At 42.2% G+C, this 23,887-nt stretch overlaps 1 protein-coding gene across 2 annotated transcripts in view; it reads left to right on the forward strand.

Moving 5' to 3' along the window:
- The window catches only part of LOC124777839, a 151,692-nt gene that overhangs the window by 119,063 nt on the left and 8,742 nt on the right, over window positions 1-23,887 (forward strand). Inside the window, exon 4 of one of the 2 annotated variants that reach the window (XM_047253374.1) lies at window positions 6,884-7,046. The exons of the other annotated variant lie outside the window; for it this stretch is intronic. Coding sequence (XP_047109330.1) covers window positions 6,884-7,046 — 163 coding nt within the window. The remainder of the gene's footprint in view (window positions 1-6,883; window positions 7,047-23,887) is intronic. 2 annotated transcript variants of the gene reach the window in all.

Consider the following 23,887-nt stretch of genomic DNA (forward strand, 5'->3'; position numbering starts at 1 on the left):
CTGCAGCTGACACTGTGCAAGATCGGCGAGAGACGTATCCTACAGTAGCTAATACATGTTGAAAAATAGTAAATACACAACGATGACAGAACACAACAACAACTCATGCACAGGCAGGCAACTGGAGCAAATTAAGCCCCAGTCTTCATCACCACTTGTTGCGAGCAGATGAAACTACGTTTTCCCTGCCATAACTGTGGGTTTTATGATTGCTCTGGGAGAAGGCTCATCAAACTAGAACACATGAACTACTAGTTCACTGTATTGCCTAGATGCATAAAAGATTTATTTAACTTTGATACATTTCTTCGAGTCAGGATTGCTTGATAATTTACAACTTTCGTTTACTATGAAAGCATTACTTGATGCACACGTTAACAAACCGCTCTGGTGCAGTACAAACTGCATTTACAAAACTGTTATGATGTTGGCTGCTATAGCTGAAGTCTCGAACTGGGCTGAGCCCTTGCATTCTTGACACTATATTAAACTCGGTATGAGGATTCTGCTATGCTGACAGTGAGAAGTGGTCTTCTCAAGTGCTTCCCGTTATTCAGGACTGGAGCGCGCCCTTCTAATATCTATGGTATCAGTTTGTGTTGTCAATTTCGATGTGGCACCGCAATCTCTGGACAATACCAGACTAATGACTACTGTGTATGCAGTTGGGTCGGTTGCCCACGTCCAAAGAAGTTCACAGCACGAATTTCGATCTCACTAGACATTGTTCGATGTAAGGTCCGCCAGTTATGCAAAACACCGTGTTTTACACGTTCACAAACATGTTTCAGCACCTTTGTGCCATCATCTGTGGGTATCTGTCTTATTTAATCTGTTATGTGAACATTTTTACTAAATAATTACAAAATTACGGAAATATTTAGTTCAAACAACAATTTGTTTCTTTTAGTTAATACCTTTACATTCGGTTTGCGTGATTTTCCAAGACCACTTGCGTATTGTTTCTTACAGGTAGCCTGTCATCTGCAACCATCGATATTGACGAGAAATTTTGTTGGGAGTTAACCTATCATTTTATGCTTTAAACGTAATGTAGTTTGTCGCGATATTTCTCACATATATTCGTTTTTATTTAATTTTTGTATGGCAAGCCCTATTCTCTCAGCATCCCTATGAGTTGTTGTGAAGCACACGTAAATGTAACACATATTTTCAGAAATATGAACGTAAAAGCACTTTACACTTCACCAAAACACACTGTAATCGTGGCTGTTGAGTGTCCCAGCTCAGTCAGTATTCATTTGTTCAACAGTGAGTTTGGCGCCAAATTTGAATTTTGTTTTCATTTTATCTTTGTGTGTGTGTGGGGGGGGGGGGGGTGAGCGGGTGTGTGTGTGCGTGCTGCACGCTTCGTAGTTGTTTATGTTGTTTTTTACGTGGTCTTCCTTTACTGTGTAAAATGGTGAGGCTTTGCAGACTGTAGTGTATTTATTTAACGTGTGTGTGTGTGTGTGTGTGTGTGTGTGTATGTGTGTGTGTGTGTGTGGGTGGGTGGGTGGGTGTGGGTGGACTTTTTATCTGTTTGTGTTGTCTTTCCTGTAAAGTTCCTTTAAGGTGTTAAATAGTGTGCCCTTGCTGAGTGTAGTGTATTCATTTATGAGCTGTTTTCCTTCTGCTATTGCCTCCTGTATGTGGAAGTTTTCCTCAATGGTCAGCTTGCTGTAAAGGCTGGGGCTGGGTTTTAGTATTCTTAAGTCTGTTTCTGTTGTAGCTGGGTGGTGATTGTGGCTTAGGTGGTCAGCAAATGTGCTGAGGGAGCTGTTGCTTTTTAATACTCTGAGATGTTCTGAATATCTAGTTTTGAACTTTCTGCATGTCTGCTCTATGTATACATCTCTATCAGATAATCGAACCTATTTTTCCGATATCCGTTCCTTGACTTGTTAAATATATGTGAACTTAATACTATGGGTACAATTTGAGCGTAGTATCTTTCCTGGAGAGCAGTAAAATCTTTGCCACAGCTACAAATGTTTCATCAATTAACTACTTCGGGTCTTCGTACTTCCAGTCTCTGTGTCTTTCTTGTGATCCTTGTTGTGCACGACTTTGTGCACAATGGAAAGGAGAGGTGGGCTGCAGAGTGGTGTGGCAACTGTCATTGTAGGAAAGCTGGACAGGAGCGGAAATGATTAGCGAACAAGTTAAGACAGTAAACAGAGGATTTACTTAACTCGTATTTCTTAAAGTGTGTGAATTCTCATTACAAATAATGCAGCCGGAAAATAGTATCCAGCTTATACATTACCAACAAGAATGAGCCTCTCTAAACTAAATCTCTCCTACCTGTTTCTTGCTTCTCTCTGTGGTTTTGACTATAGTAGTATTGGTTGTGCTTCTGTCGTTCTTCAGGTTCTTTCTTGCTCCTGTTATTGTGCTGTACCTTTCCTTTCTTTTCTTCTTTCCCTTTATTTTAACAGGAACAAGGGACCGATGATCTCTCAGTTTAGTCACCTTCCCCCCCCCCCCCCCCCCGTGGGTAACGTCACGTAGCGAAGAGGCTCCAAGTGCGAGAGCTGTGTAGCTGCCGCCAGCCATCCTATACTGCGGCAGAGCCTCTGGAGGCGTGGCTTAGCGGGCGTGCACCATTAGGTCTGCCAGAACCCGCACGACCGTTGTCGGCGTATGACGGAAACGTGCAATTCCGTAGCCAATCTTGACGCCCATGGTGTAGTATTGATACATGATACCACAGTCATAAAAAAGTCATGCGTGCTCTGTGTGTACTCTGCTACCCAGGTAACTGCTTTCATTGTGAAGCACACACCAGACTTATGAAAAGGAAGTGCAGACCAGAGCACAGTTCCAGAAACCTAAAGCAAAGTCCGTCATGGCCTTTGTTTCAAACATGCCACGTGGATCCAAATCAGTGGGCGCGGTCGGATCTGGGTGTGATACTAGAAGTGCTAAGCTCTATTTTTACCTGTGGGCAAGAACTGAGTCTTTCTACCTCTGCCAGCCGCCTGTAGGAAATGGTGTTGGCCTCAGAACTAAAGCAACAATTCTTGGTGCTGACATGAGCTTCGACTTGCAGATGGCTGCACTCCTCCCCTCCGTCTCTTCCCATTCACGAGGCAATGCGAGTGCTTATTGGTTTCCTTTCCAGCCCTAGACTTCGTTGCCCTAAACGGCTCTCCAGCCCACGTACACATTGGAGCTTCGAATGAAACAAAATTGATATATGGAAGCCAGTTGAATGAGATTATTAATTAGTTATATGATCCGAGTATCATGTGAATGACTTAACGTAATGATGAGGGACGAATCAGGTTATTGGTAATTAAATCAATTTGTTCTTAAATTGGTTGCATCGTGATCATATGCAGATGACCTTACATAAATAAAAGAACATGTAGTTTAAAATCAGAAATAAGTACACTATGTAATCAAAAGTATCCGGACACCTGGCTCAAAATGACTTACAAGTTCGTGGCGCCATCCACCGGTAATGCTGGAATTCAATATGGTGTTGGCCCACCCTTAGCATTGATGACAGCTTCCACTCTCGCAGGCATACGTTCAATCAGGTACTGGGAGGTTTCTTGGGGAATGGCAGCAAATTCTTCACAGAGTGCTGCACTGAAGAGAGGTATCGATGTCGGTCGGTGAGGCCTGGCACGCAGTCGGCGTTCCAAAACATGCCAAAGGTGTTCTGTAGGATTCAGCTCAGGACTCTGTGCAGGCCACTCCATTACAGGGATGTTATTGTTGTGTTACCACTCCGCCACAGGCTGTGCGTTATGAACAGGTACTCGATCGCGTTGAAAGATGCAATCGCCATCGAATTGCTCGTCAACACTGGGAAGCAAGAAGGAGCTTAAAACATCAATGTGGCCTGTACTGTGATAGTGCCACGCAAAAAAAAACTTGAAAACAGGACCACACCATAACACCACCACCTCCTAATTTTACTGTTGGCACTACACACGCTGGCAGATGACGTCCGAAGGGTATTCGCCATACCCACACCCTGCCATCGGATCGACACATTGTGTACCGTGATTCGTCACTCCACACAACGTTTTTCCACGTTCAATCGTCCAATGTTTACGCTCCTTACACGAAGCGAGGCGTCGTTTGGCATTTACCGGCGTGATGTGTGGCTTATGAGCTGACGCTCGACCGTGAAATCCAATTTTTCTCACCTCCCACCTAACTGTCATAATACTTGCAGTGGATCCTGATGTAGTTTGTAATTCCTGTGTGATGGTCTGGATAGATGTCTGCCTATTACACATTAAGACCCTCTTCAACTGTCGACGGTCTCTGTCAGTCAACATACGAGATCGGTCCGTACGCTTTTGTGCTGCACGTGTCCCGTTTCCACTTCACTATCACGTCGGAAACAATGTATCTATGGATGTTTAGGAGTGTGGAAATCTCGCGTACAGACGTATGACACAAGTGACACCCAATCACCTCACAATGTTCGAAGTCCGTGAGTTTCGCGGAGCGCCCCATTCCACTCTCTCACGATGTCTAATGACTACTGAGGTCGCTGATATGGAGTACTTGGCAGTAGGTGGCAGCACAATGCGCCTAATATGAAAAACGTATGTTTTTGAGGGTGTCCGTTTTCAAAGAAAATTTCTATTGGAGTAGCTCACAAGGACCTTTCTCTTTTAATTTAAAATTTAGTTATGCCATATGTCAGCTATTCAGTAACAACTGGTTTATGCCATGGATTATTATAACAACTGCATACACGGATATTATTATGAATTCTCGGAACACAAGATAAATCTAAAATGATGCCAAATGCCCGTCAAAGAAGGAAATACTATATATTCCAAAGGAGGAACACGGATCGTAGATCACTTGATGTTATGTTGTAAAAATGGGACACTAGTACGTCTAGGAGGCCGAATGTGGCAAACAACAAGGCTAATGGTTGCGTCGAAGATTGGGCAGACTCCACGGAATCCGGACATGAAAACGAATAAATAACTATCGTAGTTATTCTAATGTTAGTGTCCTTAAACTTATTTTTTCTAGCGGCTTTAATCTATTAGAGTTTAGTTCTGTACCTGTTTTCTGAAAGATAGCTTTCGAAAAAAAATTCTTATGAGGATAAGATGAAAGACTTCAGCCTAACAGAAAGACGCCATTTGTATCATTTAAATTTTGTTTCTGTTAAACACGTGCCTGATACATACAAGCCTAAGTCGACTTACTCTGCTTAGTGTAGTAGTCTTGTGTTTCGTGTAAATGATCAACTGAATTTTTTTTATTTGAACGATTCATCGTCAAAGGAAATCCGTTAGAGGATACTGCAGGAGTCTGATTCTTCAACATTAAAAAAATAATTATTTTCAGAAAAAAGTGTTTAATACAACGTATTAAAACGGACTGAAAAATGGTTTTAGGATTTCTCCTTCTCTATACAGATTCCTAATTCCCTACTGATATTCCTGAAAATTTTTGCGTGTGAATTTTGAATGGGTCTAGCAATACTTGTAAAGTGTAAAACGAAAAACGTGGGGCGCATGGAATAGAAAACTGATGCATGAATAGTTCACATAAGTCAGTAACAACCGTTTTGCACTCCAAATGATGTGAACCGTTGCGTGATATTTCTAAAAGGGAGCGACTCGCTGCACTCTGTGCTATTATCTATTGCATGCGCCCCACGTTTTTCGTTTATATGGTATAAGTTTGGTCATAGTTATTAAAAATTCTCGAACAAATTTTCTGGACTATCTGTATTATGGGCTTAGGAATCTGTATGTGGCAGGAGAAATTATTTTATACTCTTTAGTCACTTTTAAAAACGTGTTACATTAAAAAGTTGTTAATTTAAATAATTGTTTTCTGCTTCATAGTTTTCTGTGAGTGAACTTTTTCACTCGATTTCAGTCATTTTCATGAGATTACGCCACACACAGTAAATTTCAGATTTCGTCTCCTACGTATATGTCTCGAAAAGGCCGTGACGGTAAAAATGAGACATATTCGAATACGGAACCTTAGCAGCAACCGTTCTTAACACAAAACATTTTCTATTCGAACAAGGCACGGCGAAAATAGCAGTAGCACTCTTAGTACTCCACGTCATACAACATACACTAAAGCGAGTTAATATTGCGCTGTTATCCAGTTCTGAGCTAAGTTGAAAGTTTCAAGTTCTTAGCTCATCGGGATTCTGGTTTAAAAACGAATTTCAAAATTTGTACCGTGCAGACAAAAACCTGGCGGCAGAATTCAAATGTGCTGACTCGTGATGATGATCCATTTGAAGGACATTCCAAGAATGACACCACAGGATAAGTGTAAAATATGGTATTAGAAGATCGGCGATCAAAGGCTGATGTCTAAATCATGGAAAGGAAATCACTGGAACTATTGTACGATGGGAGACGTCGATTTAATCTACCGAAAGGGTTATGACAAGTGTTTTCTGTGGCGCAAAATTGGGTCTTTTTATTGATTGCCTTACAAGAAGTAAGGTAATAACTGGAGCAAGTTTTCTGGGTCAGCTTTGTGGAAAAAAGACAAAAGAACTTGAACGTAAAACGAAAAACATTACTTTTCTGTCAGGAACATGTGTACCTCAGATTGTTCGAACGACCACTACACTCACCAGGGTTGGCATACTCACTCCGAGGATGTATTCGACTTACTGAAACACGACAGTAACATTGCTTACCTAAATTTGGATCAAATCGATTAAAAAGTGCCTTCTGGACCTAAAAGAGAAGTGTCTCACTATTGGGGGAGAACGTTTCACGTTGATTGGGCTTGTATATTTTAGCATGGACCAAATAGTAAAGAACACCAGGACGTTACACAGCTACTACGATATCAGTGGATGAATGGGAGTTGGAAGGTTTCCATGTGGACTGATTTCAGAACTTGTCTACAGGGTACGTACCCCTTCCGGAACTTCTCCATGAAGGACCATCGGCTGGAGAACTTCCTCATACTGCCGTACGGTCGCTTCCGGCTCGTAACCTACTTCAGCAAGGACGACAAGCCACTAGGGTGCCTCGACATTCGGATCCGAATCAGAGAAAAGGAAAACGTAGGTAAGTAGCCAAACCACCACTACATTACTCTCCACAAGGCGTCTATCACAGTCTACACTATTATTTCCAGGGGTTCCTCTTTCACAAGTACACAAAGTATAACTGCTTACCGAACGAGTAACATTCTTTCTTTTTTTTATCACCCCTACGCCTGGTATTCGATGGGACAGTGGGACTGTTGTGCATAATTAAGGTGTTTGCCTCATATTAAATGATTAGAAGCCAATTGCATTACAGTTACTAGATCTGCCAATCACAGCTCAGCATTAGCCACAAGTAGGGCCCAGATTTTTATGTACAATCAACAAGCAAAATATGTAAATATTTACGTAATGATATTGGGCAAAATGTACAAGAAAATATGTAATATCAAGAAAATTTTTTATTAAACATTTAACATAAAACGACAATTTCAATTTCAATCAATTTCTGAATCACGCTATATTGTCTTTATACGCAGCACTCATGATTTAATTTCTTATTTTGAAAGTCTATACTGGGCCAGCAAAAGAAAATGTAGTTACCAAAATGACCTTAGCCCGTCGCCACAGGAATTACCTTTCATTCTGAGGCGTAATGAACAGTCAGAGACTTCTCCAAATCCTCTGTTGTCAAAGAATGCCGCAGATCAGAAGGAACGTTTTTGTAAGAGGAAAATGGTATTTCCACATCATAGGACGTAAATGGTGCAAATTTTGATCAGACATTCACGGAGGTATGTTCACTGGAGGATATTATTCTGCTGCAGACAGCAGCGAAAGTCGAGTAGCCTTTCCAACACTGCTGGAAATGAATAAGATCTCAGTGGGTTCTTCTCTGCCGAGTCCACATACGGCCGTGCGTCGACGGCTATCTATGTATGGTAGTTACTCATCTAACGTAGCAAAATTTGCAGCAATTTTTTTGTAGCAAAAATGTAAATAGTTTTTTCCTTAATGTCGGTTCATCAGGAGTCTACTATCCGCAATATTTTTGTAAGAAACGCTTGATGTTCATTCACTTGAAGTTTATGTCATGAAATGTTCACAATCAAGCATGGAGCCGCACATCGTGGAAAAATTCGTTTGTGGAAGTTCCAGTCTTCTGCATTGATGTCAGTAACATATGCTTCTGAGACGATTGCACTGCTTTGTTCTTCGTGTGCGCATCAATACTGTGTGTTCTCTTATCAAAAGTATCTGGACACTTATTAATGGACATCAGTATGGATTGTGTCCACCCTTCGCCTTTATGACGGATTGAACACTGTTGGGAACTCGTACAATGAGATGTCCGAACTCTATTGAGCAATGGCAGCACATTTTTACTCAAGAGCCGAAACCTGGATAGCTGGTGATGTCGGATAGTGGCGTCTAGAGCGAAGTCGACGTTCTGACTCATGCCAAAGGTGTTCTGTTGGGCTCAGGTGGAGATTCTGGGCAGGCCAGTCCATTCCAGGAACGTTATTTTTCAGTAACCATTGCCTCACATGTGCTGCTTTATGACAGGATGCATTATCATGTTGATACAAACCTCGTCTCTGATCTGTTCCTCTACTGGACGCATTACACAATAGCAGGAATAAAGGACAGCCAACCAGTTGCAAAAAATGATGGTTTCCAAATAACCTTGACCACGGTTTCGACGGATCTAAACCCGTCTTCTTCAGAAGGATAGAACTGCATACAATGCCATAACTTGTAATGAAAACGCCATGGACCAATATTACATGTCTAGCAGAAGCTACTCTCTACAAAAAGTGTAGGAATATCACAAACAAAATGGTATGTGTCAACATGCGGAAAGTAGAACTTACAACTTCACATTAGCAATTCACTCAGTAAAAACTGTCTTCTCATGACATTTATCGGCCATTTATCTTATGTCCATATGTAAAAATTAAGGCCCCTAGAATCAAGGACTTGTCACATCAGTAAAACAAATCACTTAAAATAACACACCATGTTAGTACCTACACTATGTGATCAAGAGTATCCGGACACCCCCAAAAATACACTTTTTTCATATTAGGTGCATTGTGCTGCCACCTACTGCCAGGTACTCCATATCAGCGACCTTAGTAGTCATTAGACATCGTGAGAGAGCAGAATGGGGCGCTCCGCGGAACTCACGGACTTCGAACGTCGTCAGATGATTGGGTGTTACTTGTGTTATACGTCTGTACGAGAGATTTCAACACTCCTTTACATCCCTAGCTCCACTGTGGTAGTGAAGTGGAAACGGAATACGTGCAGCACAAAAGCGTACAGGCCGACCTCGTCTGTTGACTGACAGAGACCGTCGACAGTTGAAGAGGGTCGTAATGTGTAACAGATAGACATCTATCCAGACCATCACACAGGAATTCCAAACTGCATCATGATCCACTGCAAGTACTTGACAGTTAGGCGGGAGGTGAGAAAACTTGGATTTCATGGTCGAGCGGCTGCTCATAAGCCACACATCACGCCGGTAAATGCCAAACGACGCCTCGCTTCGTGTAAGGAGCGTAAACATTGGACGATTGAACAGTGGAAAAAACGTTGTGTGGAGTGACGAATCACGGTACACAATGTGGCGATCCGATGGCAGGGTGTGGGTATGGCGAATGTCCGGTGAACGTCATCTGCCAGCGTGTGTAGTGCCAACAGTAAAATTCGGAGACGGTGGTGTTATGGTGTGGTCGTGCTTTTCATGTTGTTTTGCGTTGCACTATCACAGCACAGGCCTACATCGATGTTTTAAGCACCTTCTTGCTTCCCATTGTCGAAGAGCAATTCTGGGATGGCGATTGCATCTTTCAATACGTTTGAGCACCTGTTCATAATGAACGGCCTGTGGCGTAGTGGTTACACGACAATAACATCTCTGTATAGGACTGGCCTGCACAGAGTCCTGACCTGAATCCAACAGAACACCTTTGGGATGTTTTGGAACGCCGACTGCGTGCCAGGCCTCACCGACCGACATCGATACCTCTCTTCAGTGCAGCACTCTGTGAAGAATGGGCTGCCATTCCCCAAGAAACCTTCCAGCACATGATTGAACGTATGCCTGCGAAAGTGGAAGCTGTCATCAAGGCTAAGCGTGGGCCAACACCATATTTAATTCCAGTGTTACCGAAGGATGGCGCCACGAACTTGTAAGTCATTTTGAGCCAGGTGTCCGGGTACTTTTGATCACATAGTGTACATGCCGACTGAGGGAGAGTGGAGAGCGTGGACACTGGAAACAACTCCCGAGGCGCATGCGCCGATAAACATGTACGCTTGGCGTCTAAACAGCCAATAAGCATCAGCACACTGAAATTAATAACAGAAATATACTATGCAAATCAACGAGCATAAATTAAGATACCCTACTTATAGGACTGTCAATGCATTATCATACGGAAATAGCGATGTCTGAGTATGAGTACGTTATTACAAGCATAATGGCAGCAATGACAAGATCACCTCCAGTACGTCAACGTACGGCAAGTAAAACTGCCAGTGCATAAGCACGCTATTAAACATAAGGACAGTAAAGAGCAAAAATCCCTAAGTCTCTGAATAGTGGCAAACACATCTAAAGTGGGGGCATCGATATCCTAGTACAATATAAACCGACAGACGATGCTGTATAAACAAAAATTGTATAATAGAATCCTGAGTAAATGAACCACTCGCAAAGGCTACCGGCAGTCGTATGAAGATTCTTTTGTGAACAGTATAGGTTTGAACTCATCGAAAACTTGTCTACAGGCAAGCTGCAGCTGGTCTTTGCGCTCAAGATGTTTATATCTCTTTAATTTTCCCAAACGTCCAACTTGCGCCCTTTAATTTCTCAGTGAAGAATAACTGTGTCTTCCAAATTTTTCGGCATGTGGTAGGCAGTCAGTAGTTGTTCAGTAAACATAGAGTTATGTGCGTTAGCTCCTTTCTTACCTAAGAGATGCTCTTTGTATCTTGTTCCATCGTTCATCCCGTTTGGGCAATGTAATTGCAGGTTATTTTATAGACACCTGAATTGGAAAACGAGTCACCAGTATTTCTCACAGTGTGCAGAAGTCTCCTCTGCAAACTATCGTCTGTAGAGAAAGCAACGTTACAGTTATATTTATTCATTAGAAGATGTTAATTCTCATAAGAAACCTTTCCTAAAAAGGGAATGCAAAAGAATTTTTTTGCTGTCAGAGGAAAGGTCGTTGCACAGCGGTGAACATTAAGAGGTTCTCCTTCTGAGGATGCGATCTACCATGGCCATGTCATACCCGTTATTGACTGCGATCGATTTGATGACATTTAACTCATTTAGCTGACTGGCAGGCGATATAGGGGTAGTTACAAGACGGTGTATGGCGGAATGAAAAAACGCTAGTTTATGAGCTTTCGGATGCGTCGTCGAGTCAGCAAGGGTAATATTGTCTGAATAAGTTTGCTTACGGACGATGTTGAAATCCTTCAATTTCAACATCTTCCGTAAGCAAACTTATTCAGAAAATAGTATCCCAGCTGACTCGACGCATCCGAAAGCTTGCAAACTACCATTTTTTCATCCTTCAATTTCACTATGCAGGTCTGTCCTTCAGAAGAAGACTGGTTTAGATCCGTCGAAACCGTGGCCAAGGTTATTTGAAAACCACCATTTTTTTGCAACTGGTTGGCTATCCTTTGTTCCTGCTGTTTCGTAACCGTTGCTAAAGTGCAGCTACGTTCAAAATATCGCATTACAGAACGTTGTAAACTGTGTTCATATCATCCCGCGTTTAGAGTTTTCTTGAGCGCAATAAGGGACCCCACGCTAACAGCGAAAAACAGCGTACCGTTATCTTTTCTGTTCTTCATTGTGGGCACTATACATCATGGCATGTGACGTTCTACAGGCATTTGCCAGGGTGCAGCGTAATTCACAACTCCAAATCATTCGTTTCCAGTCATTCAGTGCCCAGTAGCGTTCCTCCTTACACCACCTCAAGCGTCACTTAACTGTGACTACGGAAACGAATGGCTTATGTGGACCGCTTGCCCATTGAAGTCCACTCTTTTTAACATCTTACGAACAGGAACTGTGCTAACTGAACTGCTCGTAGCACTATGGAACTCACGAGTGATTCTCTCTGTTGATTTCATGTGATTTCATTGCAACTACCCTCTGTAATGCTGGACGGCTACTGCCCATCAGTACATGAGGACTGTTCTTAGAAAATCAGAAGTACCTCCTTCATAATTCAACTCAAAATGCAGTTAACCACGATTTATTGTAGCAGTAGTGACTTTTAAAGGTAATTTACTTCCAGTCTCCTACTTTCATTGTAGATTGGATTCAAATAGTTTTCTAAGGCAGATGTCTACTCAGAGTTAGGAGGAAAATGAAGGGTAAAAAAAAGCCCTGATGTGTAATTTTAAGCAGCACACAAAAAATGTAAAGATATTTAATTATGGTGAAATACACTCCTGGAAATGGAAAAAAGAACACATTGACACCGGTGTGTCAGACCCACCATACTTGCTCCGGACACTGCGAGAGGGCTGTACAAGCAATGATCACACGCACGGCACAGCGGACACACCAGGAACCGCGGTGTTGGCCGTCGAATGGCGCTAGCTGCGCAGCATTTGTGCACCGCCGCCGTCAGTGTCAGCCAGTTTGCCGTGGCATACGGAGCTCCATCGCAGTCTTTAACACTGGTAGCATGCCGCGACAGCGTGGACGTGAACCGTATGTGCAGTTGACGGACTTTGAGCGAGGGCGTATAGTGGGCATGCGGGAGGCCGGGTGGACGTACCGCCGAATTGCTCAACACGTGGGGCGTGAGGTCTCCACAGTACATCGATGTTGTCGCCAGTGGTCGGCGGAAGGTGCACGTGCCCGTCGACCTGGGACCGGACCGCAGCGACGCACGGATGCACGCCAAGACCGTAGGATCCTACGCAGTGCCGTAGGGGACCGCACTGCCACTTCCCAGCAAATTAGGGACACTGTTGCTCCTGGGGTATCGGCGAGGACCATTCGCAACCGTCTCCATGAAGCTGGGCTACGGTCCCACACACCGTTAGGCCGTCTTCCGCTCACGCCCCAACATCGTGCAGCCCGCTTCCAGTGGTGTCGCGACAGGCGTGAATGGAGGGACGAATGGAGACGTGTCGTCTTCAGCGATGAGAGTCGCTTCTGCCTTGGTGCCAGTGATGGTCGTATGCGTGTTTGGCGCCGTGCAGGTGAGCGCCACAATCAGGACTGCATACGACCGAGGCACACAGGGCCAACACCCGGCATCATGGTGTGGGGAGCGATCTCCTACACTGGCCGTACACCACTGGTGATCGTCGAGGGGACACTGAATAGTGCACGGTACATCCAAACCGTCATCGAACCCATCGTTCTACCATTCCTAGACCGGCAAGGGAACTTGCTGTTCCAACAGGACAATGCACGTCCGCATGTATCCCGAGCCACCCAACGTGCTCTAGAAGGTGTAAGTCAACTACCCTGGCCAGCAAGATCTCCGGATCTGTCCCCCATTGAGCATGTTTGGGACTGGATGAAGCGCCGTCTCACGCGGTCTGCACGTCCAGCACGAACGCTGGTCCAACTGAGGCGCCAGGTGGAAATGGCATGGCAAGCCGTTCCACAGGACTACATCCAGCATCTCTACGATCGTCTCCATGGGAGAATAGCAGCCTGCATTGCTGCGAAAGGTGGATATACACTGTACTAGTGCCGACATTGTGCATGCTCTGTTGCCTGTGTCTATGTGCCTGTGGTTCTGTCAGTGTGATCATGTGATGTATCTGACCCCAGGAATGTGTCAATAAAGTTTCCCCTTCCTGGGACAATGAATTCACGGTGTTCTTATTTCAATTTCCAGGAGTGTACATAAAAATTGGAGCTGTTAAATGACATATATCAATTACGGCAACGCAATTCGTGAATATTTACACTTCTGACGTGTATAACAGCAAGGAAAAAGAACATGTAATTAATATTTTCGGAATGCTGGATGAACATTGATACATTAAAAACTTGTATACACAGCATATTCCACAACAATATTTATTTAGGAGTTCGTTATGAACCTGCTTTCGGCTTCCTAGGCCATCGTCAGATAACTTACTACTAAACAGAGAGTCCACGTAACTGAAGTGCGAGTTCATAGCTAGACGAACTTTGTTTTTCAAAGATACGCGAAATTTACTATATGACGATGGAAGAACAGATGCAGAAGTGTTTGAGAAACAACTCCCTAGTTTTAAGTATAAATTTAATGGGGAAATTAATGAAAAATTACATATATAACTACATATTATGAAAGAGAATAACTTTAGGTTTTGTTTAATGTTAGTAGACTTCAACGTGGGATCCATTTGTTGCCCTGCACACGTCAAGACGATATTCCACTTCTCGCCACGTATTCACCAACATTTCAGGTGTAACTGTCCCAATCGCCGCCACAATTCTTTCATGTAAAAGACTGATGTCTCTGATCTTTTCACTGTACACATTTTTTATGTGGCGCCAAAAGAAAAAGTCCAGTGGGGTTAAGTCTGGGCTTCGTGCTGGCCAAGGTATTGGGCCAGCCCTCCCTATCTACCTTCCTGGAAAGTGAGTGTCAAGAGCTGCACGCATATGTTTACTCTAATGAGGTGGGGCGCCATCTTGTTGGAGAAACTCAAGCCCCTTTTCCGCCTCAATATCGTCCATTTGGGCAAAGACGTACTCTGTCAACATGTCACAGTAAACGTCCCCGTTTATTGTTTTTTCTACAAAAATGAAATCACACGATCTTCCATCAAACCGCACCAGACATTAACTTTGGGAGAGTCACGTTGATACTGAATAACTTCGTGTGGATGCTCTGCCCCCCCTTCCCCCAAATTTTGCAGTTATGACAATTAACTGTTTCACTGACATGAAATGTAGCCTCATCAGAAAAGAGAATCTTTTTTTAAAAAAATTGATATCATCATCAATTCTGTGTCAACGGCAAACTCATACATTTCGATTTTATCAGTAGGTTATATTTCATGTAACAGTTGCAATTTGTAGGTGCGCAACTTAAGTCTTTTATGTACATCATCAAACACAGGACCTTTCGGCACTCCTAATTGTAGACTACTTCTGGCCAATGATTTCTTTGGGCTCCGAACACACGAAACACGGATCTGTTCAACATCTTCAGAAGTTCTCGGTTTACTTTGTGATTTTGCTTTTAAAACACTACCGGTTTCCTTGGAAGACTTTAGCCAATGACGGACAGTTTTTGCTGCAGCCGGTTCACCACCATACTGACATCCAAAATTACATTCCACTGTTATAACTGACTCAGTTTTCACAAGCCAAATAACACACTGCGCTTTCTTTTGCGAAGTACACATTGTTGCACTGCCTGGACTGAGCTGAGGGAACAGAGGAAAAAAGTAGCACTGGTGCCATCTCAAGGTGAAGCAGACGTGTCAACTGCAGGGGAGCCAAACTTGGCGAGTTGATGAATCAAACACCGCAAGTTAGAATAGTGTATATCACACATCAAGGACACATCAAAACTAGGGAGTTATTTTTCAAACACACTGTATAATACCCAAAGAAGCTCTGAACAATTAAATCTTATACTAGAGTATACTCAAAAATTAAAAATATAGGAAGGTATCAGACAAAAACGTTGTACAAGTGAGTTGTTGTTGTTGTGGTCTTCAGTCCTGAGACTGGTTTGATGCAGCTCTCCATGCTACTCTATCCTGTGCAAGCTTCTTCATCTCCCAGTACCTACTGCAACCTACATCCTTCTGAATCTGCTTTGTGTATTCATCTCTTGGTCTCCCTCTACGATTTTTACCCTCCACGCTGCCCTCCAATACTAAATTGGTGATCCCTCGACGTCTCAGAACATGTCCTACCAACCGATCCCTTCTTCTAGTCAAGTTCTGCCACAAGCTCCTCTTCTCCCCTTATTCTATTCAATACCTCCTCATTAGTTATGTGATCTACCCATCTAATCTTCAGCGTTCTTCTGTAGCACCACATTTCGAAAGCTTCTATTCTCTTCTTCTCTAGACTATTTATCGTCCACGTTTCACTTCCATACATGGCTACACCCCATACAAATACTTTCAGAAACGACTTCCTGACATTTAAATCTATACTCGATGTTAACAGAATTTTCTTCTTCAGAAACGCTTTCGTTTCCATTGCCAGTTTACATTTTATATCCTCTCTACTTCGACCATCATCAGTTATTTTGCTCTCCAAATAGCAAAACTCCTTTACTACTTTAAGTGTCTCATTTCCTAATCTAATTGCTTCAGTATCACCCGACTTAATTCGACTACATTCCATTATCCTCGTTTTGCTTTTGTTGATGTTCATCTTATACCCTCTTTTCAAGACACTGTCCATTCCGTTCAACTGCTCTTCCAAGTCCTTTGCTGTCTCTGACAGAATTACAATGTCATCGGCGAACCTCAAAGTTTTTATTTCTTCTCCATGGATTTTAATACCTACTCCGAACTTTTCTTTTGTTTCCTTTACTGCTTGCTCAATATACAGATTGAATAACATCGGGGATAGGCTACAACCCTGTCTCACTCCATTCCTAACCACTGCTTCCCTTTCATGTCCCTCGACTCTTATAACTGCCATCTGCTTTCTGTACAAATTGTAAATAGCCTTTCGGTCCCTGTATTTTACCCCTGCCACCTTCAGAATTTGAAAGAGAGAATTCCAGTCAACATTGTCAAAAGCTTTCTCGAAGTCTAAAAATGCTAGAAACGTAGGTTTGTCTTTCCTTAATCTTTCTTCTAAGATAAGTCGTAGGGTCAGTATTGCCTCACGTGTTCCAACATTTCTACGGAATCCAAATTGATCTTCCCCGAGGCCGGCTTCCACCAGTTTTTCCATTCGTCTGTAAAGAATTCGCGTTAGTATTTTGGAGCTGTGACTTATTAAACTGATAGTTCGGTAATTTTCACATCTGTCACAACCTGCTTTCTTTGGGATTGCAATTATTATATTCGTCTTGAAGTCTGAGGGAATTTCGCCTGTCTCATACATCTTGCTCAGCAGATGGTAGAGTTTTGTCAGGACTGGCTCTCCCAAGGCTGTCAGTAGTTCTAATGGAATGTTGTCTACTCCGGGGGCCTTGTTTCGACTCAGTTCTTTCAGTGCTCTGTCAAACTCTTCATGCAGTATCATATCTCCCATTTCATCTTCATCTACATCCTCTTCCATTTCCATAATATTGTCCTCAAGTACATCGTCCTTGTATAGACCCTCTATAGACTCCTTCCACCTTTCTGCTTTCCCTTCTTTGCTTAGAACTAGGTTTCCATCAAAGCTCTTGATATTCATGCAAGTGGTTCTTCTTTCTCCAAAGGTCTCTTTAATTTTCCTGTAGGCAGTATCTATCTTACCCCTAGTGCGATAAGCCTCTACATCCTTACATTTGTCCTCTAGCCATGCCTGCTTAGCCATTTTGCACTTCCTGTCGATATCATTTTTGAGACGTTTGTATTCCTTTTTGCCTGCTTCATTTACTGCAATTTTATATTTTCTACTTTCATCAATTAAGTTCAATATTTCTTCTGTTACCCAAGGGTTTCTACCAGCCCTCGTCTTTTTACCTATTTGATCCTCCGCTGCCTTCACTATTTCATGCCTCAAAGCTACCCATTCCTCTTCTACTGTATTTCTTTCCCCCATTCCTGTCAATTGTTCCCTTATGCTCTCCCTGAAACTCTCTACAACCTCTGGTTCTTTCAGTTTATCCAGGTCCCATCTCCTTAAATTCCCACCTTTTTGTAGTTTCTTCAGTTTTAATCTACAGTTCATAACCAACAGATTGTGGTCGGAGTCCACATCTGCCCCTGGAAATGTATTACAATTTACAAATTTCCCTTTTCAGATTTTCTAACCTACCTGCCCGATTAAGGTATCTGACATTCCACCCTCTGATCCGTAGAACACCAGTTTTCTTTCTCCTGATAACGACGTCCTCTTGAGTAGTCCCCGCCCGGAGATCCGAATGGGGGACTATTTTACCTCCGGAATATTTTACCCAAGAGGACGCCATCATCATTTAATCATACAGTAAAGCTGCATGCCCTCGGGAAAAATTACGGCTGTAGTTTCCCCTTGCTTTCAGCCGTTCGTAGTACCATCACAGCAAGGCCGTTTTGGTTAGTGTTACACGGCCAGATCAGTCAATCATCCAGACCGTTGCCCCTGCAACTACTGAAAAGGCTGCTGCCCCTCTTCAGGAACCACACGTTTGTCTGGCCTCTCAACAGATACCCCTCCGCTGTGGTTGCACCTGTGTTGCAAAATGGCTAAGCAGGCATGGCTAGAGGACAAATGTAAGGATGTAGAGGCTTATCTCACTAGGGGTAAGATGGATACTGCCTACAGGAAAATTAAAGACACCTTTGGAGAAAGGAGAACCACTTGCATGAAAATCAAGAGTTTTGATGGAAACCTAGTTCTAAGCAAAGAAGGGAAAGCAGAAAGGTGGAAGGAGTATATAGAGGGTCTATACAAGGGCTATCTGTATCGTTGAGGCACGCAAGCCTCCCCACCGACGACAAGGTATGTGGGGTTACTGGCCAGATTACTATAACATGATGAACTGGTGAATGTGATGAATAGGCCGAAAACAAAGAGAGAGCAATGGGGAGAAAGGAGTCTACGGAATGTGGATGTAGTCAGTTACAACAAGCGAGTAATTCTAGCGATCTACCTTAGTACCTTTGTGGAAGGCAACATTTTTAATATGATAAGAATAACTTTCATTCAGAGCATGTTAAGCAAAGGTGGAATGTTTCTTCCTCATTTCTAACTTTTTATAAACTTGTTTTTTCCTTAAAAGCGTTACTTACGTCGTGAAAAAAGAAAAAGTCTACTTTTCGTTTCGCGTGATTTCTTAGTTTCGTAACGCTTCCCAACCGATGTTTGTACACGTGGTAGTGTAACATCTTAGCTTCGTATTGAATCATTTATCTTTCCATATTCCTTCGCCTTTCTACCCATGGACAGCACGCTCACTGATACAGCGTGCACCGTGCGGGTGTCTGACCAGCAGTCATTCCTGGTCAGGTGACGGTGCTGTTACCTGGACGGATTTATATCGGTAGTAGGTCGGTGGTCGTAATGTTCCGACCGATCAGTGTAGCATGGGGCCGTTTGTTATCAGCGTGGTTTAGTGCATTCTGAGGAGGATACAGAAGTGTTATTATCGTCTGATGGCAACGTTGTCAATCAGAGTAGGTCTATAACCATTGCTGTACGCTATTTCTTTATTTTCAATTCATTTTGAAAATCGTTTTGGTTTGTGGTATAGATAGTGGGCGGTACACTTTGGAGTGGATGTCTGCATCTTTGTGTGTTCACGTTCACCTGTTTGCCCATATAACATACTAATCTGTGCCACTGCACACCGGTGCAGCGTTTGTGGGTTATACATTTCTACACTTTTAATCTGTGACTACACTCTAAGATTTGTTTTGTCAGAGCTTCGTCGGGTACTTCATTAAACTTATATTTTTTATCGATGTATAGGTAAAGGCCACTCCTTTGAAAAACAATCTTTGTAGAGCTATGAACTCTCGCAAAGTTGTGGGGACTATCTGCTTAGTGTTAAGTTATCTAACGAAGGCCAGGGAAGTCGAAAGCCGGTTAATAGCGAACTATTAAATAAATATTATTGTGGAATATAAATTCTGCGTATTGAAGTTTTTAATATATAATTACATAAAAATCCGGGCCCTAATCCTAAGGCTGCGTTCACACTGCCGGCCGGGCGGGGCCGGGATGACGAGTACTGGGTCGGTTCGTGCCTAGCCAGCTCAGGCCGACGTGTAGCGCATTCACATTGCGCGCCGCGCCGAGCCGGGACGGCGAAATGGGGGAAAATCCACTTCTCCGATTTTCATGTTTTAAAAATCCTTAGCGGTATATAAGACTTCGCCACATCGTTTTATAAACTTGTTTTTTCCTTAAAAGCGTTACTTACGTCGTGAAAAAAGAAAAAGTCTACTTTTCGTTTCGCGTGATTTCTTAGTTTCGTAACGCTTCCCAACCGATGTTTGTACACGTGGTAGTGTAACATCTTAGCTTCGTATTGAATCATTTATCTTTCCATATTCCTTAATAGTCATTGTGAAATGATGCTATTTGTCAACGTTGTGCACTTGATTTACAAATCTTGTAGTGAAAAAGTTATGTAGCGGGTAGCTTACTGTTAGATCCGTTTTAGACCATACATTGCTGGGAATGAAATGTTTTTGAAAAAATAATGATACTGATATCTGTCTCTGGTCACAAGTAATGCGAGCTATTCAGTGACATCAGTGCCGCGTCCGCAAGCCACGGAGTTCGCGCGGTTACAGCTTGGTTTAGTGTTGTCATATAATGCAGGAAAGAAAAATACTAATTACTAGTGATCAGCGCAGACCTAGTGTCGGTCCGTCGTATTATTTTAATGGTCTCATTGTCTAGATAAATGCAAATGTATAAGAATTTTTCCCTCGGCTACTGGACAATCATCTGCTATGCTTTTATAGTTGGCCACACGTTGCATCACAAAAGACAAACAATTATTATTATTATTATTATTATTATTATTATTATTATTATTATGTGCGATTGGACCCATACGGATCACGCAAAGCTTTTCCGATTCAATTTTTTAATTCTCCATACTTCTCTCATTCTTTCCCCATGAATTCTCTTTCTTTCCTCTGTCCATTTTGTCCCCTGTCTCTTGCAAACTTCATTCTCGGCTTGTACTTTCCAACTATTGATTTTTTGCCTGTATACATTTCTGTTTATAACTTCTGAAGAATTTATTTGTGCATTTGCTAGATCTGTTTTGTTTTCTTGTATCCAGGGTATGGTTTTCAATTTTTCAATGTATATTAAAATTTTGTGTGAGAGTCTGGGTGTTGGGAGTCTGTGCATATGACCGTGAAATTTTAGTCTTCTTTTCCGGATGTCTGCGGCGAGGTTAGATAATTTTTCTGTAGTTTTCCGAGACTGTAACCTGTATCCATCTTCCGTTCTTTTTGGGCCAAGAATCTTTCTGATAATTTTGCGTTCCTCTTTCAGGATGCCTTCCAGGTCGCCTTTTCTATGGAGTGTGAGTGTTTCGCTGGCATATAGTGCTTCGGGCTTGATTACTGTATTGTAGTGTCGTATTTTTGAGTGAATGGAGAGACACTTCTTATTGTAGATGTTGTGGGTTTTCCAGTATGCTCTTTTCAGTTTTTGCAGTCGAACTTTTTGTGCAGTTTTCTCTCCCCCTGTGGGTTCTAGGACCTCGCCTAAGTATTTAAAGAATGGAACTCTCTCAATTTGTCCATATTTTGTAGTCAGTTTTTGAGTTTCAAATTTTGAGCAGATGAATTTGGTTTTTTGGAAGGAAATTTGTAGCCCAACTTTTTCGGCGCATTCTTTGAGAATGTCTATCTGTTTAATTGCTGTGATCTCGTCTTCTGCTAGAATGGCCACGTCATCTGCAAATGCCAAGCATGAAATTTTAATACCATCTTTAGATCTTCCTAGTTGTATAGGCTTCCAGTAATTTTGATTCTTCAGTTCTTTTTCCCATTCTCGGATGACTTTGTCTAAGACAAGGTTGAAGAGGAGTGGAGACAAGCCGTCACCTTGTTTGACGCCGGTTTTGATCAGGAAGGGCTCTGATATTTCACCCAGGAATTTTATCTTAGAAGTTGTGTTTGTGAGCGTTTCTTTGATAAGGTTTAGGGTTTTCGGATCGAGTCCTAGCTCCTCAAGGATAATAAAGAGAGATTGCCTATCGATTGAATCATAAGCCTTTGCGAAATCAACAAAGGAACAAATGATCGGACTGTTTCTGACTGCTTTGTATTTTAGTGTTGTCTTCAAATTGAAAATTTGTTCTGCACAGGATCGGTGAGGGCGAAAGCCAGCTTGGTATTCACCAATACTGTGTTCGAGTTGTTCTTGTGTTCGTTAAAGACAAGCTGAGAGGATTTTATAAGTGACTTGGAGAAGGGAGATTCCTCGATAGTTGTTTATATCTGCCATGTCTCACTTTTTATGCAGTGGATGAATTAGGGCGCATTTCCAATCTTCTGGTAGTTTTTCTGTCTGCCAAATGTCTGTGATGATTTGAGTGAGTTCTTTGAGGGAAGACAAACAATTATTTTTCATCAACCTCCTACAATTAGTGTAATGTACATTTCGTATTTCGAACTAAAAGATAAGAGTATATTAATCTAAGGTGAGATCTTGCTCCTGATGCATTGTAATAAAAGCTTGCAACATTCTACATGATTTCTTTCTAGTCGCATATAATAAACAGCAGATGTCAAAAAATATAAATACATTAACAGATGTTTCTATGTCTAGGTTTGACTAAGGCGCAAAAAATTCATTTTTTTCTATTATCGCTTTTGCAGTTCACGTAAGTGTAGTACCGCAAGCTGTAAATACTTACAGTCTTTAGATCGACCCTATCTCCACTTAGAAAGATCTGTGGATAGCTCTTACAAGCAGTCTATTTTAGGAAATGAATCCAATGAAACCAAGGCTGTATGTGTGCGCGATTGCGCACATGTACAGGTAGAAGTGTCAATGACATAGGTCTGATAAAATTTGGTATAAAACTAATCACAAAAACAAACTGGAGATTTGTGATACGTTTACTGCAGAAACTGAAGCGCAATTCTGTAGTCTCGTTGTCTACTTTGACAGAAAAAATAATGGAGGGTTAATGAAACTACTGTAGATCGACACAGATGTGCCTTTCATAGTTCTTCATTGTTTTTTTTTTCTTCCTTGCCGGGCTGCGCTGCATTGTCAAGGTAATCCTCACTCTTTGGCTAAATGGCTGTTAGCTGCCGGAGCCGAAACAAATAAATTTAAAAAAATCCCCACCCTTCGACAGCTGACAAGCAAGTCAGTAGAAAACGCAGCTGCAGTCAACAGTTGCTCGCCTTTAGCTAGTGTGTGCTGTCGCGTAGAACAATGTCTTCACTCTTTTATTGGTATTGTTTTGTCTCTGCAGTAACTCGTCGAGTTTTGAAGTACAGAAGAACTAGGGGGTTATGGATTCATCCCATAAATAGCGACAGACATTTAGGAGAGTTTTTTCTTTACATGAAGAACTTAAAAACTATCCTGAAAAATTTTATTCATATTACACAATGAATCATAATACATTTCAGTATGTGCTGCATCACATTCAAGACAAAATTTCGAAACAGAACACAAATTTTCGCAGAAGTATAACAGCAGAAGAAAAATTGTGTATAACGATAAGGTAAGATTCGGTTCTAGGCGCTCAGTCCGGAGCCGCGCGACTGCTACGGTCGCAGGTCCGAATCCTGCCTCGGGCATGGATGTGTGTGATGTCCTTAGGTTAGTTAGGTTTAAGTAGTTCTAAGTTCTAGGGGACTGATGAGCATCGATGTTAAGTCCCATAGTGCTCAGAGCCATTTGAACCATTTTTTTGATAAGGTAAGATTAGTTAGTACACACGTTTTGGTTTGCAGTAGAACTTTGTACAGCATTCACTACCTCCAATTAATTGTAGTCATGCTTTTGTGTTTTAAATTTCACAAACGCTTACCTCATAGGGGAAGAGAGTTTATGGGACTTCTTGAGAATCTTTAGGAAGTAATTAGCTTCGTCATTTTGGGTAATGTCTTGCTGTGCTTACAACGAAGAATCTCAGAAATACTCCTTCAGAATTTTCCAACTTTTTTCTTCTTTTTTCTTCATGATGCAGCGCTTGGCAGTGGTGATGGTTCATCATGTGGAGCCACTGATGACCTCACAGAATTCTTTTCATTACCTTGTAAGATAGACAGATTGATAGGCGAAGAGTTTTGAGATAATGCCCTTTGACTCAG

Source organism: Schistocerca piceifrons, chromosome 2 (assembly GCF_021461385.2).
Source record: "Schistocerca piceifrons isolate TAMUIC-IGC-003096 chromosome 2, iqSchPice1.1, whole genome shotgun sequence".
Taxonomy (NCBI): Eukaryota; Metazoa; Arthropoda; class Insecta; order Orthoptera; family Acrididae; genus Schistocerca; species Schistocerca piceifrons.